Here is a 23,635-nt window from a genome sequence, read left to right as displayed (position 1 = left end):
GTTTGCTCAACTATAAAATTATATATAGATCCATGCATGACTAAAATGTGGCAGATGCATTAGTCAACCCAAATGGCATGACTAGAACACTCACAATGCCCATGATGACATCTAAAAGTTGTTTTGTGCACATCCTCATCTCGAACTCTTATTTGATGATATCATGATCATAGATTGATTTTGAAGTTACACCATTCAGCTCATCTAGTAACTCGTCAATCTAGGGTATGGAGTACAACTCTTGACGATCTTCTTGTCAAGGATTCCATAACCAATGTGTATCCTTATAGTAACAGAATTATTTTCTATCAATACCATGGACGAAGCAAATGGGCTATAGCTACATCACGTGTCCATGTCCAATAATTCATTAGTCGCCTTCTCAGTCTAGTTCCTGAGTCTCCTAAGATGATAATAAGGTGTATTGATGACCAATTTTTCTCCTTCCTTTACATCAATCACATGTTGAAATCCCAAACCATGATAAAAACCAAAGGACTTTGTTGAACACTTCACTAGAAAATCCAACGTGGATTAGAAGTCAACATATAACATCCCCTACCCTTGGATTGACATGTATTTGTGATCAAACACTCTATTGCCCATGCTACTTGTGTTAGCATGAATACTGATAGTATTCCTATGGGGGAGTATCCTAGCAGTGTTGGAGACATGATTTAGTGATTATATGTTGCATGCATGATAGAGTTTGTAATTGATGTCAACATATTGGTTATCCTATGAAGACTGGCAGAGAAGCAGACACAGATTGGCTTCACGCAATTCAAGGATTGAAGATCAGCATATGCACACTTGGGATTATGTTCTATAGTATGTCAAGATGCTACAGCTAAGAGCGCGTACGAAAATATTAAGTCTAGACAGAGTTATGAAAAAACTAGTGAAGAGATCTTTCAGACAGCATTTCTGGAAAGCGGGTTGTTGTTTGGATTTTATCTCCTAACAAGGATGGAATCTAGTTGAGCGAGTTGAGAAAGAGGTTGAAGATATGTTGAAGATGCATTGGTTAATCACACATTATCAGGTGATTAGCAAGTGGAAAGTTATGAAGACTATGTGTTGAAAGATTGCTTGTAATTGTGAAAAGATGTAATATTGTAATGTAACGTGTAATTTAATATCTTGAAATGGTCTGGTCCTATGTTATTATTGTAAATTAGGAAATGGGAAAGCCTCAAGGCCGACTCAATAATTTTTTTTAGGACTTGGTATTAAGGAAAGGTCATTTCCTTGTAGAAAAGTGTGGAAATGAAAGTGTGATATATGGTTATATCTATGTGATGTATTGTGCAAGCTTGAATGCGAATATCTTTTGGGTCAGAGAAGCGATTGGTGCAATTGAGGCACGGTGAGCTTACAAGGAACTGTATTGGCAATAAGTTGTTGTTGGACAGTTGTTGATGTACACTTGTATTATTCAGTGAGGATAGTACTAAAGTTGTTTGGACACTGGGTCCCTCTGTCTTCCTTTCAACTCCTAAAAGGGTTGGAATCTCCTATTAGGGATTCAAAGTCTCCTAATAGAGACTCGTATATATTGATTGTATTTCATTGACTGCTAACAGGGTCCATCCTCTTACAAGGAACATTTATATTAGTACATCATCTTTTGGGCATCAGTCCCACCAGGATTTTCCCTCTGATCAAGGGTTTTCCTAATTAACAAATCTGTTGTTATTGTGTATGGTTATCTTTCTATGGTTGTTGCATCTACTGTTTACATGTTTTAGAATTAAAAAAACTATTAAGAGTTGTTTTAATTGCATAATTGACTCGGTGAGGATAGTACTGAAGTTGTTTGGACAGTGGGTCCATCTCTCTTCCTTTCAACTCCTAACAGGGTTGGAATCTCCTATCAAGGATTCAAAGTCTCCTAATAGAGACTCATATATACTAATTGTATTTCATTGACTCCTAACAAGGCTCATCCTTTTACAAGGAACATTTATATTAGTACATCATCTTTTGAGCATCATTCCCACCAGGGTTTTTGAAATAACCCCGACAGGTTATTGACTCTTTTAACACCAAAATCTTAAAACTTCAAGGTTTAGACATTTCGTCAAATAGTTAGCAACAAGTTCTAAGATTGCTGAATTGGACTAATATTAAAAACCTCAAATTTGCCGCCTCTATGAAATTTGCTGATTCTATTCAAAGTTGTCTATACCCGGTAGAAACTGATGCCTCAAATTATTTTGTTGCCACAGCACATTAAGCATTCAATGGAGTCTTTACTATCAAAACTCCAACCGTATTCCTGGACATGAATTACTACTGGCTCCCAAACTGAATTCACTCGTATCAAGGAAAGTGAATCGCATGCAATCCGGGACTAAATTTTACTGTCCACCCCTCGGGATCACAACTGACCCTGCGGTCCAACCCTTCTTCGCGATTTGCGATATATCTCATGGACGCCCAGATTTTATTGTTATCGCTACAGCACTTCAAATGCGTATAGTCTCGCTGCCGGATTCATCAGTATTGAAGCAGAGGCAAAACGCGACGTGTAATCCGTATGCAGAGCGCTTGTCTAATAACGCATGTAGAAATGCGTCTTCTGCCTTCGGTTGTTTGCCGTGGATGGGTTCCAAGTCTGAGCTGAAAAATATGCTAAGAAACTGCCAGCTCGTTCAAACCGCATAACCTGTGACTGGCCGGACTGGAGTGCGGGCGGCTACGCTGTTCTTCTCCTAGGATGTTGACCGGAAATAGACTTATTTGAAGTTGGATTCCTGTAGTAGCTGTCGGCTCACAACTTACCAAGTCCGGTAGCTCCTCAGTAATTAAAAGAATCGACCAATAATTATATACTTTGCATGCGGCAGACTTCGTCTCATGATCCGTTGCAATATCGATAATGAAACCCGCCCTTGGAGAGTCTCGAAAGCTAACAATTAAATTGATGACGCATTCAGCCTGCTAGTCTTGTGCAAATAATTCCAAAATGACTTCTATCATTGCTCATAATTGCTTCACCATAAATGATCTTTGCAACAAATCCTCAATTCTGCCCCTGAACTGATGGTCTGAATCAAATCCTTCAAGGAATAGTGATACAAGAACCACAAAATTGGCCTTAAGCCACAAATAATCACCCTGATGAAATGACTGAATGTCACCTCCAATCTGCAATAATTCAGATGATATTTCACATCCTCAAAATTGCGTACCTATTGAGAGTTTTCGTTCTCAATGGCCAATTGTGACAATTGCAGAAACCCTAGGTTCTACAATGCACCTGTGATTGAATCACAATCTGAAATCAAAGAGAGATAAACAACTGCCTGATTCGAATGGAGCCCCGAGGTGCCCATTTATTCTTTTCCCTCCACCTTCTCCAGAGACTTCTAGAACATTTTTTATTTTATCTATTAAGTGACTTTATTAAATATTTTTATAATCCAAGTCACTTTATTAAATTAATTAAATATAAAGTTATCTTTTAATATTTATTTATTTGATAACTTTATAAATAATTAACTTAATATCACTTATTTATTTAATTAAAATAATTAATTAGTCGTCCTTATAAAATATTCATTATTTTGGACAACCAGATTAATTAAATTAATTAAATCAAACAGTCACCAAAAATGGGGACATGACAGTCCGCCCTTCCTGAAATTGCTTGTCCCCAAGCAATGGCTGAACCATAAACCAATCAGTATGCCTGGATCCCAGATGTAAATCTGTATATCAACCCAGTCCTCATCATACTCCCGTGGAGAAATCATCAATACCAGTAGCTGAGAAACTGTACTCAATATCCAAACAACTGACAGCTCTGATGAAATCATCTGAAAACCAACTGTAGATGACGGTGGAAGAAACCTTTCTGTAGAACTCAAGCCAACTGAAACATCGACCCTATCAAGACTCAAGTCCCTGTCTAATTGACACCTACACCCAGCTGCACTGTGGATATGACAACAACAATAGGTACCTGAGTCACTGCCATCAAAACCAATCTCTGATAAACTGCTCCGAGTGTGTCGATACTGCAGGCTGTGCAACTTGCAACTACTAATTCTATTTTCAAAAGACGGTGCCAATCCCTCCCATAATGGATGGTAAGAAACTGGAGCTGATCTACACCTGTGTGAAATCAAATCTTCTATCTCTAGGTCAAAAGAAAAATGATGAGCGTACCCCACCGTATAATGCCGGTAAGAACCCCCAAACTTTGCTGCTAGCTCATCATCACTGAACGGAAAATCAATAGATGGCTCCAATCTCAAACTCCGAGTAGCTGTAGGCTGATTAGGATCCCCAACAAACCTCTCCTCGAGATCCCTGTGAGGTAGCATAGTAGAAAGGACCCCTACAATCTTCTCAACCAATCTGCAAATAACACTAGTATCTTGGATGAGAACACCTTCTCTCACTTTATGCGAATCCAGATGAACACGTGCACTATCCAGCAAATATTCCATGAACGGTTCAGTGCAGTAAAAATTATACGAGGAAGCATCAATATACTTCCCTGCACACCACAACTGATCCTCCTGTAAGGGTGGCATACTCAACTGAACCACACTATCATCTATCTGAGAAGAATCAATCTGGAGACTTGACTCTACTGGTATCCCAAACTCATTAGGACCAGTTACTACCAAATCCTGAATATGTGTGTCAGCCTCAACAATATGCTCCTCAGTAGCAACTGTGGAAGTGTACTTACCATCATCCACCTCAATAGTCAGATGAACTAGGTTTGGTGCTGGTTTTGACCGCAAATGCTCCAACTCCACGGTCACCTCCTTCAATTGAAACTGCGACTTATGCAAATCTTGCTGTGTGTTCTCTAAAGCCTCAGTAGTCGCTACAAGCTCCTGGGAAAGCTCACTCACCTCTTCTTCACGATCCAAGAGTGCCTCATAAGCTGTACTTCCCCACTCAACCAGGTGATCACGGTCGGCTACCAATCGTAAGTAATCCTGTTTCAAAATCCGTATAGCTTCATGCAAGGCATGAATCTCTGCCAAAGAAAAGTAACCACCGCTGGACTCATCTGTCATTAAAGTTTCCCAACCAGTAACGGCCAACAATTGACGAGCAGTATCAAAATGCTCACAAGCGATAGCAATGTCTCGTTCACTAACTTTCAACTGGCTAGTCACATGATGGTTCTGGCTGAACTGTCTCCTACAAGCCTCTTCTGGTGCTCTGTCTAAAGGAGTATCCTCAAGGTTACTGGTTTCTAGAATATTGTCATCCATATCTTGCGAATCATCTCCAAAACTCATATCCACATCCAGAGTGTCAAAATCTGGAGTACTGCTGTCTAACTCTTCTGTACCCAAAGAAATTGTCAAGGAAGCTAAATCTTCAAAACTGTTCACTGCATCCTCCTGGATGTCATCAAGGCCAAAACGATCCTGGGACTCATCTGTACACACTGCCAAATATGAAAAATCTTCAACACCTTTCAGCAAGAATGGTCGTCTGCATATATGAACCAAACCCAACACCGGTGTATAAAAACTAATACCAACATCGGATAAGCTGCTGGCACAAGGAAAGACAACACCGTGTATTCTGCTAATCAAATCCATGATAGCACCCAAACAATCACTGTATGCCATTGCCCTTGTATCCTGGATGTGAATGCAAGATGAACGTGCAACATTATCAGCAACCACATATGGTCCGTCTACTGTAGAAAGCTGAGTGTCAGGCGTGCCAGATGAAACTAAGCTCAGCTCCATGTCGTGCTCATGCCCATGTCTCTTCCCGTCCTGTAATGCCAAGGGAATATTTACCCGAGAAACTTGAGTATCTTCAAGCTTGCAAGAAAACTTGTCAATTCCCTCCTTCCTTCTCAAGGCATCTGAATAATCTCTGACAAGTCTAAGAAGATGGTCACGATCTGATAGAAGATGTAAATAACTCAACTTCATCGTTCCCATCCCTTCTCTAATCGTCTGTAAGTCAACACAAGAGAACTTTGCCTGAACTTCCTTATGTCTTCTCTGTAACTGAATCATTTGGATGTGATCCTCTAACATGTTTCGCATCTTGTCATGATGAGATAATGAAGTCACAATACTATCTTCGCTTACCTTCAGCGGGCTGGACAAATCATGTGAAGTACTACCAACTTCTACCTCATGTGACGAAGTATCTAACTGTGCCTGGTACTCTCTGTCAACAAAATCATAAATGCTTAATATCTGCTCATCTCCACTAGGTATCTCACCATCAACATCCTTATCATCATTTGAACTGTAATCATTGCCTGTTGGAACCAAAACATCCTGCGTACCTGAGACATCACCCTTGGGAAACCTGTATACAACTGTCTCAACTTGAGTACCAAGTTGACAGTTACTATCCATCAGTGTAATATCCTTCACCACTTCTTCCTGTGACTGAACTGAAACCTCTGACCGGTTGCACAATTGTTTCTCGAACTCCTCATTAAGGTTCCTAGTAACATCTCCCATTGTATCAGTCAATGCTTTGTGAGAAGATTTGCCAAATCGAAATCCAGTTGACTTATTCACCTTAGCTGGGTCAGACAGCCTGTCATTTGTACGGTGGTGCTTAACTAGCAGTTCAGACATGTTATGCCTTATTTTCCTGAGTTCATCTCGAACGTCTAAATAGCCCTCCTCTTGTAGGAAGGTGGGGCGAGTAGGCCTGTTTGCTGTCCATGATTTTCGCCTAGGAGTACCTTGTGAGCCTGCCACACTTCTATTATCATGATCCAGTGTACCTCTATCTTGAACAATTCTCTCCATTAAGGTAGTCAAAACCTGTAGTGACTGAGCTATTCCTTGTTGTCCGATAGTCATGTTTCTGTAAAATTCTCTGGTTGCATCAACTTTGGGGAGTCTCGGAGGACTCTGTGACTGTCTCTCACCCATATCTTTGCCCTTAAGTGTTGTTCTCCTGAAAATAATATCTGAATATGGTTGCATAAAATATTTTCTACCCAACAGGATGGCAGGTCAAAAGCTTTGATACCACTGAAATAACCCCGACAGGTTATTGACTCTTTTAACACCAAAATCTTAAAACTTTAAGGTTTAGACATTTCGTCAAATAGTTAGCAACAAGTTCTAAGATTGCTGAATTGGACTAATATTAAAAACCTCAAATTTGCCGCCTCTATGAAATTTGCTGATTCTATTCAAAGTTGTCTATACCCGGTAGAAACTGATGCCTCAAATTATTTTGTTGCCACAGCACATTAAGCATTCAATGGAGTCTTTACTATCAAAACTCCAACCGTATTCCTGGACATGAATTACTACTGGCTCCCAAACTGAATTCACTCGTATCAAGGAAAGTGAATCGCATGCATCTGGGACTAAATTTTACTGTCCACCCCTCGGGATCACAATTGACCCTGCGGTCCAACCCTTCTTCGCGATTTGCGATATATCTCATGGACGCCCAGATTTTATTGTTATCGCTACAGCACTTCAAATGCGTATAGTCTCGCTGCCGGATTCATCAGTATTGAAGCAGAGGCAGAACGCGACGTGTAATCCGTACGCAAAGCGCTTGTCTAATAACGCATGTAGAAATGCGTCTTCTGCCTTTGGTTGTTTGCCGTGGATGGGTTCCAAGTCTGAGCTGAAAAATATGCTAAGAAACTGCCAGCTCGTTCAAACCGCATAACCTGTGACTGGCCGGACTGGAGTGCGGGCAGCTACACTGTTCTTCTCCTAGGATGTTGACCGGAAATAGACTTATTTGAAGTTGGATTCCTGTAGTAGCTGCCGGCTCACAACTTACTAAGTCCGGTAGCTCCTCAGTAATTAAAAGAATTGACCAATAATTATATACTTTGCATGCGGCAGACTTCGTCTCATGATCCGTTGCAATATCGATAATGAAACCCGCCCTTGGAGAGTCTCGAAAGCTGACAATTAAATTGATGACGCATTCAGCCTGCTAGTCTTGTGCAAATAATTCCAGAATGACTTCTATCATTGCTCATAATTGCTTCACCATAAATGATCTTTGCAACAAATCCTCAATTCTGCCCCTGAACTGATGGTCTGAATCAAATCCTTCAAGGAATAGTGATACAAGAACCACAAAATTGGCCTTAAGCCACAAATAATCACCCTGATGAAATGACTGAATGTCACCTCCAATCTGCAATAATTCAGATGATATTTCACATCCTCAAAATTGCGTACCTATTGAGAGTTTTCGTTCTCAATGGCCAATTGTGACAATTGCAGAAACCCTAGGTTCTACAATGCACCTGTGATTGAATCACAATCTGAAATCAAAGAGAGATAAACAACTGTCTGATTCGAATGGAGCCCCGAGGTGCCCATTTATTCTTTTCCCTCCACCTTCTCCAGAGACTTCTAGAACATTTTTTATTTTATCTATTAAGTGACTTTATTAAATATTTTTATAATCCAAGTCACTTTATTAAATTAATTAAATATAAAGTTATCTTTTAATATTTATTTATTTGATAACTTTATAAATAATTAACTTAATATCACTTATTTATTTAATTAAAATAATTAATTAGTCGTCCTTATAAAATATTCATTATTTTGGACAACCAGATTAATTAAATTAATTAAATCGAACAGTCACCAAAAATGGGGACATGACAGTTTTTCCTTTGATCAGGGATGTTATTGTGTAAAGTTATCTTTCTGTGATTGTTGCATTTACTATTTACATGTTTCAAATTTAAAGAAGATATTGAGAGTTGTTTTAATTGCATTATTGATTCAACCCCCCAGCCCCCACCCAGTTATCTTAGTGAACTTTACTTTCTAACAATTGATGTCAAAGCATCCTTGAAGGAAAAGATTAACAACTTAAGGAAATCTATGGCTCATTTCAAGAAAGGAAGTCTAAACTTTAATAAACTATGATAGTTGGAAAGAAAAGATAAAGACACATTTGCTATGCATGGATCCACATTACTGGTTGGTTACTACAAAGAAAAAAGATGTGATTGAAGAAAAAGAACTAGAAGGTTGTGAAGAAAAAGAGAAAGATACATTCATGTACAAAATGCTTGCTAGAGAAGCACTATTATTAGCTCTCCTTGAAACTGAATTTGGTCAGGTAAAATCTTTAAAACTTGCTCATGAGCTTTGGAATGATTTGCAAAGTATGTTTGAAGGTGATAAACATGCTCAGAAGGTTAGATTACAGAGTTGGATATGCTTATTTCAATATGCTAAGATGATGGAAGATGACTCTATAAGAAGTTATTTTGGTAGAATATCAAAGATTGTTACAAGAATTAAGACTTCTAGAGGAGAGAAATCAGAAGATGAAGTTGTATGGAAGATATTGAAGACTTTGACACCTCCATACAAATAGACAACAAAGATAATTGAACAAATTATTCCTTGCACGACTGATTTTAAAAGAGAGACTCTTCTTGGGAGATTACAGACAACTGAAATGTGGATGAGGCAAAGTGGAAAATTGCCTAGAGTTGAAGCTGCTTTTTGCGCACAAAGAGACAGACCTATGTTGACAAGGAGTGCAAGTACAAGTAAAGATTATGTGAGTAGCAGTTGAACAAAAGTGGATGAAGACAAGAAGATTGAGGAAGGACTTACCCTACTTAAGAAGAGAGAACTTAACGGTAACAAAAAATTTAAGTGTTGGACTTGTAATGAATTTGGTCATTATTCCTCTTAATGTCCTAAGAGAGTAAAGAAGTCTAAAAAACCCTAAAAATCAAGAGTACCTAAGGATTGCTTTTATGCTGATGAGGATGAATTTAATTCTAAATTGGAAGAATTCTTGAGTGAAAGTGATGATGATGATATAGGATTTGTTGCTATTGTGGAAGAAAGCCCTCAAAAAGAAGTTAGAGAAGACAAAACATTAGTATCACAAGTTGAAAAGAAGAAATGTGATTGGATTATAGATAGTGGTTGTTCCCATCACATGACTGGAGATATGAATAAGTTTGTTGAGTTCAATAGCTATGATGGAGGAGTAGTTAGAGTTGGAAATAATGCAACCTGTCATATAAAAGGAAAAGGATCTATTACACTTAATGGAAAGACTAATGCTGATGATGTTTACTTTGTGGATGGTTTGAAAAGTAATCTTTTGAGTGTTCGACAGTTAGTTGACAAGGGATGTTAGTTGCAGATTATAGATAAGACTTGCATTATCAAAGATAAAGAGAGTAAGCTGATTGGTACTGGTACAAGGACAAGACGTAATGTATTTCAGTTGAATCCTACTAAGATGACATGTTTAGTTGCTAAGGTAGATGACAGTTGGTTATAGCATAAGAGATTTTGTCATATCAAATTTGATAACATTGTGAAGGTCAATACTACATTTGCAGTTAGAGATTTGCCTAAGATTGCGAAACCTACTAACATGGTATCTAAAGAATGTGTAATGGCAAAACAGAAGAAAAGTTCATTTCCAATCAAGAAATTCACCACTTCAATGAAATTGGAGATTGTGCACATAGATTTAAGTGGTCCTACAAAGACTAGAGCATTCTAATATTTTATGATTCTTGTTGATGATTTCACTAAAATGATGTGGGTAGCATTTCTTAGAGAAAAATCTGAAGATTTTGAGAAATTCAAGATATTTAAGTGTAGAGTTGAGAATGAATCTGGTTTAAAGATTAGATGCTTGAAATCTGATAGAGGAGCAGAGTTTACCTCAAATGAGTTGAGCAATTTTTGTGAAGATAATTACGTATTTCTGCTTCCAGGGAGTTCCAGATCTTATCTCCAAGCAGATCAGATTTTCAGTTGAATAATTTTCATATTTCAGACATTATATCTGTTCATCTTTTTTAGTATTTCAGTTTCACATTCCTCGATTGTTCAATTTCAGATTTCTCTTAAATATATGGCATCTACAGAAGGCTTTCAACTGATCTTATAACAATGATGAATGCTGAAGTCTGTCATTTCACCAGCCTTTCCTCTATACCTTACATTTCATAAAACTCTCTAGATATATAGAGATGTGTGCTTGAGAAGAGATTGCTCAATGTGACAGATCAACCCTTGGCGAGAGATTTTCAACCCATTGAATGAAAGTCAATTATCTGTTTATCCATGTAGTTATAATCTCAACTTGTATAAATGGTAATCTAACTCATCGTCAGAACATTTTATCTTTTGTTTCATCATTTTGTTATAATGATAAGGTGCACCTAAGTCTGTCTTTAATTTGCATCTGTGCTGACATTTGAAAATAGCTTATTTATTAATCTATGTAATCCTCTAGATAATTAAAATCTCAATCTCAACTTGTATAAATGCCAATTTAACTCTTCAAAATCAAAATTTTTTTTTTTCATATGCTATGATAGCAAGTTGGGCCTAGGTCTGCCTGTAGTTTGCATCTTTGCAGGTATTGTCACATGAGTACATGAACCATAATATGCTCATTTAATGGACAGAATGATGAAGTAAAGTGTATGTATACTAGTCTGGATTATGACTTGAACTAAATGATGTCAGTTATTAGCTGCAAGATTGTGTAAATAGCAGGTCAAGTGTATTTTAACAGCCTTTAAGTTCTAGACACCAACCGCCTCTGTCAAAATCTTGGTGGATATGTAAGTTTGTGAATAATGACTTACAAGGATCAGTAGGACTGCACCTTGAGATACTTGTAACCTAATTTTTAACGATGTAGATATATATGAATGGTCACATGTACATAAGCGAGCAAGTTGCGTTTAGGTGTGTTCTGTAATTGTGACTTGTGGACTGTGGATGCACACTTCTGGATGAAATGTCATTCATTACCATCACAAATGACACGATGAGCTCAAATACTTGGGTATCTTCCCTACATGCCTTTCTTTATGTCAAATATTTGCTCCATAATAGTAAAGATACAAAACTTTAACAGCCTTTCCATTTGAGTTAATTTTACTGCAAAAAAAAGATAACTAAAATGAAGATATGAGTGTATCTGGAGTCTAGACAAACACTGAGTGACTAATGATTACTAACCTCTAATAAATCATCTGCTTGATTGCCAATGTCATTCAGATTGGCTTTTGGAAGCACAACTTTCCCTCCAGTTTCATAATCAAATGTTCCTCCACCTCCAGCAACACGACGAAGTAACTCTAGGCGACTCTCCTTCTTAGGCGTTCGGCACAGCATTGCGACCACTTGCACCTAAGTCAACAACAGAAATATATGACAGCTAAGAAAGAACTTACAATCATTAAATGTAAAACATGATTGTCTCTTCTCAAGAATATCTCTTGTAAAAGATGAAGAAACACCTATAGCATAAGATAATCAGAGATAAATCTTACATGTGGAGGCAATTTCATTGTCATATATGACAGAACAGTGTCCTTTATCACCTCTAGTAGCCATTTTCTCTGTAAAGTTAGGAGGACCAGATATTAATAAATATGATATAAGTGTTCATAACTTCATATAGATAGATAGATAGATAGATAGATAGATAAATTCAACACCACTTATGTAATAAAATTTACTCTGTACACTCGGAAATAAAGATTCTCAAGCCCAAAGACAAACCATCTGTAATGTTCTCACAGGTACCCAAAAATTCAATAGTCATTTTATATATTTCAGTGAAAGAACATGAAACCAAGTACAGTGAACATTGGATTGTGTAATACATGGACGACATTCAAAATAACCATTCTATTTGCATTGTGGAGATGTCTAGTAGGATTAGAGGACCTTTTTAGGTAATACATTCATGAAACTAAAGCAACATTTGAGGGCACTTGTGCAATGCATTAGATTTGGAAATACACAACTGCTGTTATGTGTCATTTAAAAGGCAGGCATGGACATGGATCGTCCACTGCATTATCTGTTAAGAAAAGGCACAACATATGAAAGGTTTCAAAACCAACAAGAAGCTTAGGACATATTGAAGATAATGTCATTTACTCTCGCTATGTTGGCGAAATCCAAGTGGAAGAGTTCCATATGTCGATGTCTTGAACTAAGTCACTGGATGCAGATGCCCAACCATATTCTATTTTCTCCCAAATTGCATATCAAAGAGTTCCATATGTCGATGTCTTGAACTAAGTCACTGGATGCAGATGCACAACCATATTCTATTTTCTCCCAAATTGCATATCAAGAACTATATTCTATTTTCTACCAGATTGCATATCAAGATGGGTATTGCTGCTACAAGAGTTTACATTCTTGTATTATGGAAAGTAAGAAACTATTCAATAGCTTATCATCTTTCAAGAATAAAAAAAGGTAAATGAAAAGTAGGGTTAAGAGATGACAATATGTATTCTCGGTTACTAAGCAGTGCAGTGTTACATTAATGAAATAAATATTAGGAGTCTACTGGAAGGAATTGGTGCTACTAATTTGAAGCTACATGTAGTCATTAGACTAGTTATTTGTTAACGAAATACATAAAATTAATATCAGACAACTATTGTTTGAGAGTGAGATATTCATGGGCTGCGGACAAACGATGACTTAATGTTTGCAGCAACCACAATAGAATTTTCAAGGTGCGTGGCTGCACTAAAGAATTTTTTTCCGGGGAAGAATTTTAATGACAGCATATAATCTCCAAAAAAAAGTGCAGCAGAGTTGAATACTAGCATCCATGGGACCATTTGACAGAAACAGCTAGTAAGTGTACTCAGTGGCCGCTGAGAAAGTCTATGGAATTAAATAGACAATAAAAAGTTGATTAATTGATTCAGAACCATCCATTGTGCCTGAGCAACATCAAATCCATGGGAACCAAAGAATAATAAAGAAAATGAATTCGAAGGGGAATTTCCTACTCTGAAGTTACAGTTTTAACATAGAATCGCTAAATTTGCAAACAAAGCTATATGGCCTAATCGCAAAGCCAATAACAGGCAAAGTATGCCCTTATCACTTCGGTAATTCTTCTGAATAAAACAGGCTTTTACTAAATTACTGTTACGATTCCAGGTAACAAGCCACATAACCATTCGTATTCTCTAGAAATTAAAGGATAAGAATTTAGCCAAACCTCGCTAACTTCATTCTCGGACTGGCCAAGCATAAAATCTAGAGCCATCATGAAGCTGTTATCGAGACTATCCACTCTCCTCCCCACAACTCCTTGAGCTGCTATCTGAACTGCAACTTCCTCTGACTGAGCGTCCATTGCTATATCTTTTAACTGCATTAAGCCCACAAGATAAAGTGGCCCCAAGCTTAACAAAAGCCTTAAAATATAGAAAACCTCGCAATCACCAATACACTGAATTCCTATAAACTCATTTATGATGTTACCAGTTCTATCATTTCCTCGAGTAAAGAAGTAACTACTTCTCCCCCTCTGAGTAATGCCTGGTATTTCTTATAGTCCCATTTATCCTCCTCGTCGGAATTCTCTTCCTCCTGTTCGGGCATACCTAGTTTGTTGGGAAACGCTTGTCTTATAATGGCCTTGAATCCAATGAGCGACTTCTTGGAATTCCAAGAAAAACTTCTGTAATTACTAGTGCACACATGTTTGTGGTTGAATGAGAGCTTAGAAGGCTTGAAAATGTTCGACGGTGTTGAGAATGAACACGAAGTACTGGTGTGGATAGTAATTCTGGTCTTGCTACAGCATTCGGTTGAAATCGTCAGTGCCATGGCTGTGTTCCCTGAGGTTCAACTAGTGCAGGGTTTTAAAGATTTGAAAAGCAGAAGTTTCCATATATATAGACCCCCTGCGTCTGGTAAGGCTTTGCAAGACTTCACGAATGATGATAAAATTTGGATCGATTTAATATATTGTGGTAATAAATAAAAGGAGGTATATTGTTTAAAGATACGCTGTTCATTTTAGGATGTAATTTAAAGAGGACAATAAGGTCAAATCCATCATATATTATAATATTATATAATTGTTGACTTTTGATACATTTATAAAAAAAATTAAAATTTACATTTTTAACACTAAAAGTTAAAGAAATAAGAAAAATGTAATTAAAAAAAGTCATCACATTTTTATTTTTATTTTTCTCAATCATCTATAATAACTATTAAAATAGATAGTACGATTTTTCTCAATCATCTATAAAATAACTATTAAAAATATATAGTAAAAATATGCATGAAAGAATGAATTTAATTAAGAAGCATGAGGAATAATATGATTTATATTACTTGATATAATATTTCATTGTATATAAATCATATTATTCCTAATGCTTCTTAATTAAATTCATTCTTTCATGCATATTTTTACTATATATTTTTAATAGTTATTTTATAGATGATTGAGAAAAATCGTACTATCTATTTTAATAGTTATTATAGATGATTGAGAAAAATAAAAATAAAAATGTGATGACTTTTTTTAATTACATTTTTCTTATTTCTTTAACTTTTAGTGTTAAAAATGTAAATTTTAAATTTTTTATAAATGTGTTAAAAGTCAACAATTATATAATATTATAATATTTGATTTGACCTTATGACACTCTTTAAATTACATCCTAAAATGAACAACATATCTTTAAACTATAATGTAATCTTATCATGAAATAAAAGAAGAAGAGATGTGATGCAAAAAGTAGTTTGGATCGATATTCAAATTGTTTGGTAATGAATTTTGGGCTTCAAGGTACTTTCAGAAAATAAAATATGTGGTGAAAATAGTGAATGCATTTGAGATCTTATGTGAAGGTAAATTCAATTGTGAATTTCATAACCAAGAATCTAAAGTCAATATTGGCAATACCCTAAATAGGGTGTAATCTAAAAACTTTTAAGTTGGTCAAGTTACTCTACATAATTGAAAGAGGAGAACCCAATTGAGAAAACCTCGACAAGGCTCCTATAACCAAAAAATAAAATACTACAAAGATGGTTTTCCAAGCATAGAAGGAAGATTTATGAATGAAACCCTAGCTAGAAGACAACCATGTCAAATATGAAGGAAGAATCCAATCAAAATCCAAAATAAATGTCATCAAGGTAAGATAGGAAGTCACTCAAAAGACAAGGGCATTGGTCAATAGAGTGAGATCAAGTATTTGATTATCAGCAATTCAACCTCAAATAGGTTATGGAATGATTGTCATAAATTTGGTCTTATTGTGTTTTGGCATGGAAATAGTTGTTGGATAACGAGAGAATTAGTTATGTCCAGTTATTTCACAGTCCCTTCAAACTTTTCATCACCATAGCAACATAAACATTAACAACAATAACTTCAATACATCCAATAACTCGATAGACTCATCCAACTTAATATTTAACTCGTACATCAACTTATTTCTAAAGTATTCCTTGCATTATTCACTGTTAGTAAATTTCCAATTATAACCTAGTGATATCTTAGTTATTACTGAGTTGCTATTATTTGTAAAACATGTAAAACATTTTGCAACACAAATGACATTCACACAATTTTGACACCAAGATTTAATGTGGAAACCTTGTTAAGGGAAAAAAAAACACTTGGGACTTGCAACCCAAAAATTTCACTCTTCTAAAATGATCTCTATTAAGAGACTACCTTGTTAAAGGTTACATACACTTTGCTGAAGTGGCCTTGTTAGAGGATTTCACCAAAAGATCATACAGACCTTATCACTCCCTGTATAGGACTAAAAATACTAGCTTGATTTAAAGGACATACAAACACCACTAATCAATGTTATCATGTAAGATTCACGTACATGTTAGGTCCACTTGGTGCTTCTAAGATTTTCTGCTACAATGGTTATTTACAGTAATAGTATAAAGTGATATGTTAAGAATATCAACTACCTTTGCTTGTTAAAATCTCTATCCTTGATCCTTCTCTTTTTACTCACTTAGTTGATTATGTCTCCCACAAACTCTTCTTCTTCTCTTCTATCTGCTCTGCTCAATTCAGTTGACTCTACACTTCTTTCTTCTCCTTCAACAACTATCCACTTCAGAGCAACCTTTAATCAGATTGAGAAGAACCTCCTTATAGCAATGTCGTGAGAATGCTCGAAATAACAGAATACAAGTGATAGCAGAACTCAGAATAAATCTACTGATCGCAGGCCACTTCGAGGGGGTAACCTCCTTTGAGCAAGCTCAATACAATAAATTCGTCCGTGCCCATCAAGGGCCTCAACCTATTCTTATATACTAGGTACGATCTAGAAAAGTAATACTACCTATGCATGTGGGATAATAAAATAAACTCACGGGACGACTTACAAAGCATATGCGTCCAACAACTCTACTCTAACAAAATAAACAGAAGGAACACACAGGTTCCTAACATCCCCTCTCCCTTAGAAAAAAAAGCTTTGTCCTCAAAGCTTAAGGTGTGGAAATTGTTGTTGAATCTGAAGAAGGGGTTCCCAGGTAGCATCCTCTGGTTGCATGCCATGCCACTGAATCAAGACCTCAGAGATGGAGCGAGAGCGAAGCTGGCGAGTGCGCTGGTCAATGATTGCCACCGGCTCCAGGATAATGGATCCTTCCGTATCCATTTCAGGGAGAGTAGTTTGTGCTCTGACAGTGGTACCCAGAACTTTCTTTAGACAAGAAACATGAAAGACTGGATGAATGCGGGAAGAAGGAGGAAGTTCCAGTTTATAAGCAACTGAACCAATCTTCTGCAGAACCTGATAAGGCCCATAAAATTTTGGGGCCAGCTTATGACGCCCTTGCAGCTTTAGGGAGGATTGTTTGTATGGCTGTAGACGAAGAAAAACCATATCCCCAACTTGAAATGAGCGCTCAGAACGGTGTTGATCTGCTTGTTGTTTCATCCGATTACGGGCCATGTGAAGATTATCCTGTAAGGTACGAAGAATCTGATCCCTGCTGCGGAGAACTATGTCAACTGCCTGGACTGGTGAGCTGTTGGGAGTGTAGGGAAGGAGCACTGGAGGTGCCTGACCATAGACTGCTTCATATGGAGTCATTTTAGAGGCAGTGTGGTAAGAGGTATTGTACCACCATTCAGCTAAAGGGAGCCACTTGGCCCACTGATGTTGCTGTTCGGAAGTGAAGCAACGAAGATAAGTTTCCAAGCATTTATTGACAATTTCCGTTTGACCATCAGTTTGTGGGTGATAGCCCGAACTCATCTTCAGTTTGGTGCCAGTTTTCTGAAACAATTCAGTCCAAAAATGACTGGTAAAAGTTGCATCACGATCAGAGACAATGGAAGAAGGGAGTCCATGAAGACGAAATATCTGGTCCATGAAGATTTGTGCAACAGAGGAGGCAGTATAGGGGTGGCTGAGGGCACAAAAATGACTATATTTCGAGAGACGATCAACCACAACCAAGATCACTGTCTTGCCACCGGATTTAGGAAGCCCTTCAATGAAATCCATAGAAATATCAGTCCAAATCCGTGTAGGGATGGGCAATGGTTCGAGCAAGCCAGGAAGGAGGGTCGTTTCACCCTTGTGGCGTTGGCAAGTATCACATTCAGCCACCATCTGTTGAATCGTCTGTTTCATTCCTTTCCAAAAGAAGTTTCTCCTTGCTCGCTCATAAGTTTTGAAGAAGCCTGAGTGCCCTGCTGAAGGAGAAGCATGGAGTTCATAAAAAATAGCCTGATGTAGAGCTGGGTTCTGAGGAAGCACTAGCCGACCCTTGTATCGAAGAGAAGCACCATCCCAAGAGTAATGTGGTATAGCAGAAGGATTATTGGCTAGCTGGTGAATGATTTGAGATAAAGAAGAGTCACTGTCATAGCCCTGCTGAACAGACGCTAACCAATTGGGAATGGGCTTAGAAATAGCAGAAAGGGAAGCTTGATTATCAAATGTGCGAGAAAGAGCATCTGCCACAATATTCTCCTTACCCTTCTTGTAGGTGATCTCATAATCATACTCCATGAGTTTGCTGACCCATTTCTGTTGTGTAGGAGAGGATACCCGTTGTTCCAGGAAGTATTTCAGACTTTGGTGATCGGTTCTGATGCAAAAATGACTCCCTAAGAGGTATGGCCGCCACTTCTGTACAGCATGCAAAATAGCCATCATTTCTTTTTCATAAGTAGAGAGGGCTAGATTCTTACCAGAGAGGGCTTTGCTAGTGAACGCAATAGGATGGTCATCTTGCAGGAGAACAGCACCCAATCCATTGCCGCAAGCATCACTCTCAATAGTGAAGGGTTTGGAAAAATCTGGCATCGCGAGAACAGGTGTACTGCACATAGCCTGTTTCAGTTGTTCAAATGCAGTCTCAGCAACAGGGGTCCAGGAGAAGGCATCCTTTTTTAACAGAGCTGTCAATGGTGCTGCAATTTTCTCGTAATCTTTGACAAACTTGCGGTAGTAGCCAGTCAACCCCAAAAAACCCCGAAGGCTCTTGAGAGTTTTAGGATGCGGCCAAGTTTTCATGGCATCTATTTTTGTAGGATCCACCCGCACTCCATGCTGTGCAACAATATGCCCGAGATACTCCACTTCCTCCTGGCCAAACACACATTTAGATAGTTTTGCACAGAGTTGATGATCAGAGAGAAGTTGCAAGACAAGCTCCAGATGATGGAGATGCTCAGCCCAAGTTTTGCTATATATGAGGATATCATCAAAGAAGACTAGAATGAATTTTCGGAGGTATGGTCGAAATATGTTATTCATCACTGCCTGAAATGTTGAAGGAGCATTCGTGAGGCCAAAGGGCATGACTAAAAATTCATAGTGACCATCATGTGTGCGGAAGGCAGTTTTAGGTATATCCTCCTCATTAACCCGAATTTGATGATACCCAGAACGAAGATCTAACTTGGAGAAAAAATGAGCCCCATGAAGTTCATCAAGAAGTTCATCAACAACTGGAATGGGAAACTTGTCCTTTATAGTGAGATGATTAAGTGCTCGGAAATCAATGCAGAGTCGCCATGACCCATCTTTTTTGCGAACAAGCAGAACTGGAGAAGAAAAGGAACTGGTACTAGGGCGAATAATACCTTGCTTCAGTAAGTCACGGACAAGTATCTCGATTTCGGTCTTCTGATGAAATGGGTAGCGGTAGGGCCTGATGTTGGGCGGAACACTGCCAGGAAGGAGCTGAATACGGTGGTCCTCTGGACGAGAAGGAGGTAATCCCACAGGTTCAGCAAATATACCAGAATACTTGTACAAAATGTGTTGGAGATCGGCAGGAGTGCTAGAGACTGCTGATGGCTGCATCTGAATGGAATGGAGCTGAGCGATGACACCATGTGAATTCTTCTTAAGAAGTTTTTCCATACGGTGTGAACTGATGATGCTGAGAGACCCTGGTTGTAAGCCTTTCAAAGTGTGTTGGTGCCCCTCGGCTGAAAACTGCATCCAAAGTTCAGCAAAATCTCAGAGAATGGGGCCAAGAGTGCGTAACCATTGGGCACCCAAAACCACATCACAGCCACCTAAGGGTAAGGCAAACATGTCAGAGCGCATGTTATAATCTCCAATAGAGAGACGCACATTGCGACATTTCCCTTTACAAGGTAAAGTGCCCCCATTGGCAATCATGACTTCAAAGCTAGAGCAGGGATGGATAAAGCAATCAGCCTGTTTGGCTATTCGTGGATCAATGAAGTTATGAGTGCTACCAGAATCAATGAGTATAGTAAGAGGGATCTTCTTGAAGAAACCCTGGACCCGCATGGTTTGTGGAGTAGTGACTCCTGCCAAAGCATGGACAGATATCTCTGGTGGAGCTTCTGGGGAAGGAGGTTCAGGCTGGTGAGGCTCAACCTCAGCATCCACTGTTTCCTGAGCATCTACATATTCTTCCAGTTCCGGTGGAGAATCCACATCCAAGAGATAGAGCTTTTGTTGAACACATCTATGGCCCCGAGACCATTTCTCATCACAATTATAACAAAGCCCTTTGTCTCGCCTAACTCGCATCTCTGTTTCAGACAAGTGCTTGATCGGAGTAGTTCTGGGAGCTGGTATGACGGGAGGGTTGTGAGAACCTGTATTTCTGAATGGAACAAAATTAGATCTGGAGCATTGTAGAGCACTAATCTTGTCTTCCGCTAACTTAGCCAACCCAAGGGCTTCCATCATTGTAGTAGGTCGAAACATTTTGACTTCTGAGCGAAGTGCATCCTTCAGACCACTGACAAAACAACTACGGAAGAATTCATCAGACAAGCCCTCTGTGTGATTAGCTAATTTTTCAAACTCTGTCTGGTATTCTCTTACAGTGCCTGTTTGACGCAGTTTAGTGAGTGCTCCTGTGAAATCATCAAAGGAACTAGGGCCAAAGCGCTCCAAAATGAGGGTGCACAATTCGCTCCACGTTGGGCCTACATTAGCCTTGATGTACCAACGGAACCATTGAAGAGCTTCATGTTCCAAATGAAAAGATGCAAGGGAGACTTTGTGGTTATCCAAAGTATTATGCAAGCTGAAATACTGCTCTGCCCTATAGATCCATCCAGTCGGATCAGAACCATCGAAGCGTGGAAAATCAAGCTTTGGTCCACGGAAATTGCCAGAAGAGGACCCAGTATCTCCTGAATGGTTTCGGCTCATGGCTGACTGCTGAAAGTTAAGACCCAGAATTTTGTCATCCAGATCTTGAAGTCTGGTTTTGAGGGATGCAATTTCCTCTTCCATGATTTTTGCTCCTGTACGCGTAACAACCATAAAACAAGGTTTTTTTTTTTTTTTTTTTTTTTGAAATGGGTAGAAGATGAGAAACAAAAACTTTTTTAGTTACGGCAAACTTGGATTTGGGTAAAACTCATATAGGAAATGGGTGTTCGACGGGTGGTGGGAGACTATCTGGGGACAAGGGAAAAAGAAAAATGAGGGTTTCAAGGGTAGGGAGGCGAAATGAGGCGAACAGTCCAAGAGGGATAAGGGAGCAAAATGAGGAATTGAATCTTGTGGCTCAGTTTGGTGGCGATTGGATGAGAGGTGAAAAAGATAGGGCAAACCCTAAAATTAGATAAATGAGGGATTTAGGGCTTTGATATGTAAAATTTGGGGTTGGGTCGCCAAGGAAGGAAGTATGCGAAATGATATTGCAGACGTTCTGCGGAAGTATGAGCTGAAACAGAAAGCAAACAAGGAAGCTACGACTAAAAAACAGAAAAAATTTTACTCTTTTTTTTTTTTTTTTTTTTTTTTTTTTTTTTCTGAACAGTCGACTTAGAAAAATTCACTCACAGACAGAACAACTGAAAAGAGTTATTGCAATAACAAGAGATATTAGAAGTGAGAGGAACCTGAAGGCCACGACAGAAAAAAAATTTGATGTAATTTCCACCCAGCGAGCCCAAGAGAGTGCTCTGATACCAGATGAGAAGAACCTCCTTATAGCAATGTCGTGAGAATGCTCGAAATAACAGAATACAAGTGATAGCAGAACTCAGAATAAATCTACTGATCGCAGGCCACTTCGAGGGGGTAACCTCCTTTGAGCAAGCTCAATACAATAAATTCGTCCGTGCCCATCAAGGGCCTCAACCTATTCTTATATACTGGGTACGATCTAGAAAAGTAATACTACCTATGCATGTGGGATAATAAAATAAACTCACGGGACGACTTACAAAGCATATGCGTCCAACAACTCTACTCTAACAAAATAAACAGAAGGAACACACAGGTTCCTAACACAGATCCTTGTCATCATAAATATGATAACTCTAATAGATCATTATCATCAACTCTTGGTTAGAAACCTAAAACCATCATGTTCTCCTCCTTAAATAGATTTCTTAATGCTTCTATATCCTTCCAGATTTTGTCACTTAATCAAAATCATTGATCTTAGGTTTACAACTAAATTCCTTCATATAATGAATTTAGACACATGGAAAATATAACTTTACATATAACTCTATGTCCATCTGATGTAGGAGCATCCTGTGTTGCCTTGTTATCCTGCTCATCTTTGTTCATTCTTCATGTTGGTGTTGAGTTCTAGTGTTGGTTGAGTGTTTCTATATGTGTTGAGGTATCTAGTGTTGGTCGAGCATTTCTATATGTGTCGAGCTATCTAGTGTTGGTTGAGAATTCATTCATGCACTGAGTGAACTTGATGTTTGTTAATGTTCGGTCCCTTCTTTGATCAAGTTTGTCTATGATTGGTTCTTAGTTTGAGCCAACTTATATATTTAATTTGGATCATGAATTTAATGTGAGGATCTTGTCTTGAGATGTGCACAAACTATTTTTAGGTCGACCTTTCTATTCTATAATAATCTAGAACCTTTTATAAGCCATTTTGGCAAGTATAAATAGGGATATTTAGGTTTAAGTTGGTAATCACTTAGAATTTTTGGATGGGAATGCAAAGTAGAAGAGATGGAAATCTGAATTAAGGATCTATAAAAGTTCTATGGAAATCTAAATTAAGGCTACATGTAAAAGTTCTAAGTCTGGGAATTGATAAAATCTTGTTGGTCATAACCCAGAAGGCCTTACAACTAGGCATGTATGTTGATAATTTGATGAATTACTATAGTAATTTGTGCCCTCTCTATTATTTGCTTTTGTTGTGTTACCCAATAAGGTGTTTGGATAGTTAGGTGTGCCCCTGGCCCTACCTATTCAAATTTCTCCTTGCGTCACCATCATTATCCTTCTTCAATTTCCTTCATCAGATTCTTCTTAAATTTTCTCTATCATTGATCTTCCAATAAACTTTGACTCTCACATTAGACCTTCTTGAACTTTCCAAATTTTCATCAAAAGTTGGCCTCATTT

The 23,635-nt window shown here is 38.1% G+C and overlaps 1 protein-coding gene across 1 annotated transcript in view; it reads right to left on the bottom strand.

Moving 5' to 3' along the window:
• The window catches only part of LOC149553160 (protein PEP-RELATED DEVELOPMENT ARRESTED 1, chloroplastic), a 45,088-nt gene extending 30,332 nt beyond the window's left edge, over window positions 1-14,756 (bottom strand). Inside the window, exons 1-4 of the mRNA XM_089788663.1 lie at window positions 14,268-14,756; window positions 14,002-14,154; window positions 12,296-12,364; window positions 11,982-12,152 (exon numbers count right to left, since the gene is read on the bottom strand). Coding sequence (XP_089644789.1) covers window positions 11,982-12,152; window positions 12,296-12,364; window positions 14,002-14,154; window positions 14,268-14,615 — 741 coding nt within the window. The 5' untranslated portion in view covers window positions 14,616-14,756. The remainder of the gene's footprint in view (window positions 1-11,981; window positions 12,153-12,295; window positions 12,365-14,001; window positions 14,155-14,267) is intronic.
• Between the last annotated feature and the right edge of the window lie 8,879 nt (window positions 14,757-23,635).

The sequence above is a fragment of the Cupressus sempervirens genome, chromosome 6 (assembly GCF_028749045.1).
Source record: "Cupressus sempervirens isolate cs-2001-9-10 chromosome 6, ASM2874904v1, whole genome shotgun sequence".
Classification (NCBI taxonomy): domain Eukaryota; kingdom Viridiplantae; phylum Streptophyta; class Pinopsida; order Cupressales; family Cupressaceae; genus Cupressus; species Cupressus sempervirens.
This window is presented reverse-complemented; position numbering and strand designations above follow the sequence as displayed.